The 8,147-nt window shown below is 37.8% G+C and overlaps 1 protein-coding gene across 1 annotated transcript; it reads left to right on the forward strand.

Moving 5' to 3' along the window:
• The first annotated feature begins 4,622 nt into the window (after positions 1-4,622).
• On the forward strand, positions 4,623-6,944 carry LOC108247623 (P2Y purinoceptor 1-like). Its single transcript, XM_017435906.3, has one exon. It carries the CDS (start codon positions 4,675-4,677, stop codon positions 5,416-5,418), a length of 744 nt encoding a protein of 247 aa, XP_017291395.1. The 5' UTR covers positions 4,623-4,674; the 3' UTR covers positions 5,419-6,944.
• Positions 6,945-8,147: the final 1,203 nt, after the last annotated feature.

Here is an 8,147-nt window from a genome sequence, read left to right on the forward strand (position 1 = left end):
AGCTGAAACACTGGGTGCCTTTAAATCTCAACTTAAAACCCACCTGTTTAGAGTTGCTTATGGCTAAATTAGGGTTAGAGTGCGGGGTTTTGATGTCTTCGATGTTTTTCTCTTTCTTACTGTTTATTCATTGTCACATGCTGGTTTTTTTTTGTTTTTTAATTATGTAAAGCACCTTGAAATGCCTTGCTGCTGAAATGTGCTATACAAATAAAATTTGATTGATCCTCTTCGGGCTGTGCCCGGCCGGGCTCCATGGGCAAAAGCCCGGCCACCAAGCGCTCGCCAACGTGCCCCACCTCCAGGCCTGGCTCCAGGGTGGGGCCCCGGTGACCCGCGTCCGGGTGAGGGAACACTGTGTCCAATAGTCTTACTCATCATAAGGGGTCTTTACATGAAATATTTTTTAATTTTTGAGATGTTTCTCAAATGAGTATTTCTGTTTTTATCTTTGTTTAATTGTGAGATGTGGGACATTCATACATTATTATCATTTGTACATTGAGTAAAGGAGTTCAGAGGATCAGAAGATAAGAAAATGTACAGCTGCAAATTGTATCTATGACAGTATGCATCATGTTTCTGAATGACATTTACAAGGAGAAGTATATAAAGATTTAAGACAACTGGGCCAAGAATTGAACTTTGAGGTGCATCACAAACAATACCCACTTTGTCAGAAATAAAATCATTATTGAACACAATGTAAAGATCTGACCACCAGATGGTGGCGTTAGTCTGGATTCTCTCTGTTCTTCCATTGCAGTCCAAAATTCCTCATTGTGACTCATTTTGTTGGCCTGGGCCACATATGATTGTCAGTGAAGCAAAAATAAATAAATTTAGAGGTGAATAAATGAATGACTGTAAGAAATAACTAGAAGCACTGAGACAGGGCAAACTTTCACCAAGGCCATAGCATCAATAAAAATAGTGCAATCTGGATCATGATCTATATCACCATCAAAATGTAATCAAGTGGTTCTTTTTGTGACAACCCCAACATTTCCTGAAAATTTCATCCAAATCTGTTTAATATTAGTTTTTATGTAATCTTGCTAACTGACAGACAAACGAACAAGGACGACCAAAAACATAACTTCCTTGGTGGAGGTAACAAAGGGATCACCTGTTGGAGCATAGACAAGGTCCTAACAAAGGAGTCATCTGTGACCTTGACCTTTGACCCAGCAACCTTGAAATCAATTGGTATCATCTTTGACCCATGATGTGTCCAGCTGTGCAGTTTGACATTCCTACGTTACACGGTTGCAGATTTAGAGCACGGGTTGATCTGTGTCCTTGACATAGGATCGGATCACCACCAAAATTGAATCACTTCTTTGTACCATGTTTGACATTTCCTGATAATTCATTCATAACTAAGTAATTCTATACACAGATAGACAGACAGAATGACAACAACAGAAGTTACCAAAAACATAATCTCCTTGGGCAAGGTAAATATATATGTTCCACTGATCCCAGGGAGAATGGGGATCTGAATAAACAATAAATAAAGTGTAGGTGATTGTATTAAGGGTGATGAGAAATGCAATTCTTAGAAATGGTAGTATTTGTATTGACAGTGATGGTGGTTAAAAAACAACAACAACAAAGCTGATGTGGAAGCAAAGAACATACATTACAATAGATCACAGGGAACACGAGGAGAGAGAAATGAGGAGACCCAGGTAGTACATGAAAGCAACAATGAACCACTGACAAGAAGATGGACAAGACTGAATACAAGGCAAAGCTAATGAAGCAGTTGGGAACAGATGAGTGATTACAAACTAGGGGCAGGTGCAGATGGGAGTGGCACGCTGATGAGGAAGATCGCAGAGGGCAGATAAATAATTACACAGGGAACACAGAGGGCACAGGGAGCAAAACTACACAAGAACATAATACAGGGAGTAAACTAAACACAAGGAAAAACAGAGCTACAGGAACACAAGTGGAAACCATAAACCTAACATAAAATGCTACCTGAAAGAACTAAAAAAAGCACAGATTGTAACGACTGAGTGTGGCGAACCCAATACGCAGACTCATGTTCATTGGAAAAAACTAAAACTGATTTATTAACAAAAAAGGAAAACAAAAAGCTGTCGTGGCAGCACAAAAAAGTAACCAAAAACTTGCTAGAGAACAAGAGGAGCAAAAACATGAGCATGGACGTGGCATAAAAACATGGACACCTGGAAGCGGCAGAAAAATAATGAACCAATAAGGAATGATTGAAAAGAGACCAGTTTTAAAGAACTGAGGGTGAGTGGAAAATGAGTTACAGCTGGAAGATGACGAGGAACAGGTGAGGTGGGCGTGGCAGGCAGACTGGTGAACAGTGGTGGACGAAGTACTCAACTATAGCACTTGAGTAAAAGTATTAATACTCATGGTCAAATCTTACTCAACTACAAGTAAAAGTTGCTCGGTTAAAAATGTACTCAAGTTAAAGTACTGAAGTACTCACTTTTGAAAATACTTAAGTATTCAAAAGTACATGCATTCAAAAGTACTTAAGTATTCAAAAATACAAATTAAATTTTCTAATATCAGTATGTTGCTGTATAATTTTCAGAGTAATTTTGCAGAACCTTGTAACTTTCAGAAACTACCTGATGTATTGACGCATAGAACCACTCTGCAGCAACTTCTACACCAGGGGTGTCCAATCCTGGTCCTCGAGGGCCACTATCCTGCATTTTTTCCTTGTTTCTCTGCTCCAACACACCTGATTCAGAGGTTAAATCACCTCTTCATGTTCTGCAGAAGCCTGTTAATCACCCATTGATTCAAATCAGGTGTGTTGGAGCAGAGGAACAAGTAAAACCTGCAGGATGGTGGCCCTCCAGGACCAGGATTGGACACCCCTGTTCTACACCACCTGCAAAGAAATTCAGCATAAAAATGCCACAAAAAAATAAGGATTTTTTTTTATCTAAAAACACACCAAAACACAGTCTTGATTCTCCTCACACTTTCACTATGGAATAGAGGTTTAAGGTTGAATCTATTACCACAAAGTAACGACTAGCTTCTTAGAAATGTAGTGGAGTCAAAGTTATAAGTTCCCCGCCAAAAAATTACTCAAGTAAAGTAAAGATTCTCAAAAAATGTACTTAAGTACAGTAATCAAGTAAATGTACTCCGTTACTGTCCACCACTGCCAGTGAAATACTGAGCAGAGGACAAGAGAATAGTGACAGAAAGAACACATGAGAAAAACTGACATATAACAGAACAGGATCATGACGACAAGAAAAACAGAAATGACAACAACAAATACAGATAAAAAACAAATATTATTATTAATATTATTATTATTATTAGTAGTAGTAGTTTTGTTGTTTTGCAGTTGATTAGGTTAATTCAATTCATTATTCTTCTAACTTAGGCTATATTTGCATATAGCTATCACATTTATCAGGCCACTTTAGATTTTGTGTTCATTCATGCAAAAAAAAAAGTGTTCAATGCTGCCTGCTCTGCTTCTGAATAATAATATCAAAGCTAAATAAGTAAGAGAACTGTGGTGAAAATGAAACTATTTTACTTAAAATATACAGATGGAACTGTGCTCCATTTTCAAACCCACTCATATTACTGTTCTCTTTGATAGCAGAAAGAATCTGTGCTGCACAGCGCAGGTTTAATAACACCATATGTGTGCACTATGCTGAAATCAAAACAAAAAAAACAAAAAATTCAACTGGAGCACAGAACTTTTGGTGACACCTTCTCTGACCATTGGACCTGTGTGACCTTCGGTTGAAGTTGCTGGGACATTCACTCCTAGGAAGATTGGAAGGTTTTTCACAGTTTTGCATTTATTCACATTTGCTTTCTGCCTGTGTAAATGATGGACTCCAAACTGTTGAAAGTTGAGCTTACTTTTAAATAATTTTAGATTTTAGTAAATACCAGATAATTTTTATTTTGTTCTATGGAAAAACCCTAGAACTGAGAGAAGGTGAACTTTGTTTGTCTCATGACCGTATTTCCTGTATGAAACTTTTAAAGATTTGCTGTTTTCCCCTCCCCTTATCTCTGGGTCAAGTGTAAAATGCACCGCATATTGCATCCTGTGTAAGGAACGTTTTAGTAAAAATGTAACTGACATGCCACTCATTTGGTGACAAGATAGCCTTGCTTGCAAGAAAGAACTGTTAACACTCAAACCCTTTAAGGTCCTCTTAATTTTTTTCTTTGTATCTATTTTTACTTTTTATCTTCACTCTTAAAAAACACAATCACAGAAAAACTACATATGTGAAAACATCTTACATTTAAAACCAAATATTCCCTTTTCCCCCTATATTGCGAGTTTACTCTGATGTATGTTAGAAAATTGTGCTTAACTGAATTTCATTGCTTGTAAGTAAAAGTTTCAAATTTTGTTGAGTGATATACAAAAGGTACATTAAAAAGTAAATGTGGCCAAGTTAGTAAATGGAGACAAATGCATGTTTTACTTTATTAATCCATTTTTTTACACTTCCTTTTTTAAATACTGCTCCAAACAAGCACATGTTACATAGTGACGTTTCTGTGATGTCAAATCTGCCTATGAGACAGCAGGGCTTCAAAGAGGAAGTTATTTAGGTCATGTTTTTTTCTTCTCACTTGCAAGAACATCCTCTGAGGAAGTTATTTTCAGACGGCAAAATGAATAAAACCAACTGTAATTATCTCAACAAGAGAGTATTTGAACACAGCGTACTGCCTACTCTTTACATCTTAGTGTTCATCATCGGGCTTGCAGCTAATGGATGGGGACTGAAGTCTTTGCGACACAACTGGAAGCAACTGGGGGATGTCAATGTTTTTGTTCTTAACCTTGGACTTGCAGACATTTTGTATCTGCTGACACTTCCCTTTCTGATGGTGTACTACTTCAAAGGAAATAAATGGATCTTTGGAGATGTTTTCTGCAAGGTAACAAGATTCTGCTTCAACCTGAATCTGTATTGCAGCATTGGCTTTCTCACCTGTATTAGTGTGTACAGATACCTGGCCATTGTCCATCCAATGAGAGCGATGGGAAGATTAACTGTGTCTCGCTCCGTGATCATCTCAGTTATGGTTTGGATCCTGGTGAGCATTCAAAGTCTTCCAGACATGTTCTTCCCCAAAACATTCGGACAAAAGGCTAAATGTTTTGACAGCACTCTTAATGACTACATTGAGGATTACCTGAAGTACAATCTTGGACGGACTCTCACTGGATTTTGTATCCCATTCCTCATCATACTGGGCTGCTATGGACACGTGACTTTTGTTCTATGTCGCACAGATACAATTGACAAGACCCTAAAACAAAGAAGCTTGAGGTTGTTGTTCATTTTGATTCTTCTCTTCTCAGTTTGTTATGCACCCTGCCATGTGTTCAAGAACCTCAGCCTCTATTGAAGAGTTATTTTAAAGCAACAAAGATGCACATCTTGGGATTATGGGATCTTCGGTGCTCATCAGATTAGTCGTGGTCTTGTGAGTCTGAACAGTGCTCTGAACCCTTTGGTTTACCTACATGTAAATGAGGATATTACTGCTCAGTTTAGACAGCTGCTCCAGAGAGTTCAATCAATGCGTCATCGATTGTTTGAATCTAAATCAGTTTCTGGGCCTGTGCCACAAACTGATGAAGATGAAATTTTATAGTTTTGGAATGGCTTTAAGTTTAAATTACAACAAGTGGTTTAATTGATTTACATTGAAAATGAAAGTCCATTTATCAATCTTTGCTTTTTCTTTTTTAAATTCTTGCATTCTTTACTTTTTTTGTGAGATGCTGACATGCTAGAAACATTGCAAACAAACACGAAATTCAGCTGAATGCACTTTACTGTCATTGTTGACTGTAATAACAGTATTGTGAAGAGATTGCATGTACTGTGATTATGGGGAAATCAATGTAGTGAATGGTGTCACTTAAACCTACATAAGTAAATGTGGTGAAACATATGCATCCTGTTGAGAAATATGCATTCTTCTGTTAGGATCTGGCTTAAAAGGCTGCAACAAAAGTTGTGATGTTCTTGTTAAGATAATCAATTCAATCCAAAATAGTAGAAATTAGTTCCAGATAAAATGTTTCTGTCATGGGATGTTGAATTAAGTCTAGTCATTGACTGAATGGAGGACATACATGCTGTAAGATATAACAAAAATAAATCCAAATTACTATTGGTTACTATTGGTGGTAAAGGATTTGTAGGGAGACACTAGCAAGACTTAAAGGTAGTATCCCACTGGCATTTGACTGCTAGTGACTAGTTGGCAAACAGCATTTGTGAGGGACTCTCCAGAATGTCTTTAAATGTTCACAAGGGTTTTCAATGTCCTTGTTGGAACTTTGAACATGTACAAAAAATCTGTGCAACAAATTTCATCTTAAAATAATAGTCATCTCAGGTGCATCAAACCTATGTCAGTCCCACATGGTAAGGTGTATTTTGACATCTGCAAGGCAGTTTTCTGACAACAAATATGTCTATGTTGAAAAAGTGTACTTCAGCAGAATAAATCATAAATGTGGAGGTGGCTGAAAATATGATGTGGGTGGAGGTGGGCAATAAAATATTGTTCACAGCCTATACTACAATTTTGCAAGCTGTGTATATAAAAGCAACATTGCAAAATGCAGCTGCTCAGTTCACTGGTCACTTGGTTGCATACACTCAGAGTTTAGTAAGACTGCAACTAAAAATCTGTGTATATTGAGTCAAATTTGAGTATCCAATAGCCCAGCAAGATACTATCTTAATCACTTGTCTCAATTTTTTCTCTCTCTTTGTTGTTCCTTGTTGCGCACCAGTGTAGACAAGTGTTTTATGAACATGTTATATGCACGGACTGTTCTTCTTGTTTTCTTTATTTTGTTTTGTTTATTTTCTGTTTTCTTTAAACATGTTTAAATAAAATCTTATAAAATCTTGTCAAAACTTACTGTGCTGTAAATGTTTTAACATAGTTTATCATTTAAATCACAGACTGGCATGTCTGAACAACACTCATAATTATATGGTTTATTTTCAGCTCAATAAAATCATATTAGCTCTGGAAGCTGCTCCATCTAGTTTGTCAGTTTGTGTCAAACTCCACTTGTGTCATATATGAAGCTTAAAGACATTTTGGATTTTTGAAGTGCTGTTTTGTAGAGTTATCAGTTTGGAATTACAAACAGATGTTCCTAAGCAAACACTGTGTGATAAACTGCCATCACTTTTACATTAGTTGGTTGTTTATATAGAAGTTTACAGATTTTGCTCTGAGGAGTAAGTTGACTTTTGGTTCGTTACTAGTAATGGTTCAGGTAAAACCTATTGCAAAAGAGAAAGTTAAATGTAATCAAGCAAGGCAGCTATCTGATGGAAAACTGAGGTTGTGTAAAATGAATAAAATAGGGTTTGCTTGTCTGGGTTAACACTTGTGAGATAGGAGTTGTTTTGATACGGCAGGAACTGACTTAAGTCTTAACACTGCTCTGGTTAGCATGTGCTTTGACTTACCCAGCAGATATTTCAAACTGATAATGCTTTGAATGTTGTTTACTACAGCTGAGATAGAAACTACTGATGACATTCACAGAAATTCACTTCAAAAACCCAGCTAGTTCCTTCAACCAGAACATGTGACGTACCTTGTGTTACATGCTGTGAAGTGAAAACTATAATATGGACACTCCTTACCTGTTAGAACTACGGTGTCCGCCCTGGCCAAAATGTCCGACTGTCGACTACCCCGCCCCCCCTCCCCCCTCACACACACACACACCCGCCTCATACGAAAAACAAGATGGCGGTGCTACGTCGTGTCCGCTCTCACTTAGAAGCGACCTGACCAAAATGTCCGCCGCCGCCCCCCTCACCCCCACCGCACCGTTCACGGAGAAAATAAAAAGAAAGAGCTTCTTCATCCATCCTAGCTTCATGTTTACATTCACACAAACACCTCTCCTTTTTCTGTCGGCTGCTCTGTTTTCAGGGGCCTCCATTGTTAGGAGAGTGAGAACAATTTGCAAGCAATCCAGCTTACATCACATCTCAGCTTTAAAAGCTCAACTCCACACTCTCTATTTCTGAATTGAGAAAGCTCCTCGGATGAGAAGCGAAACGTCTTCAGCTACAGAATAGAAGTCC

This window comes from Kryptolebias marmoratus, linkage group LG8 (genome assembly GCF_001649575.2).
Source record: "Kryptolebias marmoratus isolate JLee-2015 linkage group LG8, ASM164957v2, whole genome shotgun sequence".
Lineage (NCBI taxonomy): Eukaryota > Metazoa > Chordata > Actinopteri > Cyprinodontiformes > Rivulidae > Kryptolebias > Kryptolebias marmoratus.

Coding starts and splice junctions, on each gene's coding strand:
- LOC108247623 (XM_017435906.3), top strand. CDS start 4,675: ATGAATAAAACCAACTGTAATTATCTCAACAAGAGAGTATTTGAACAC.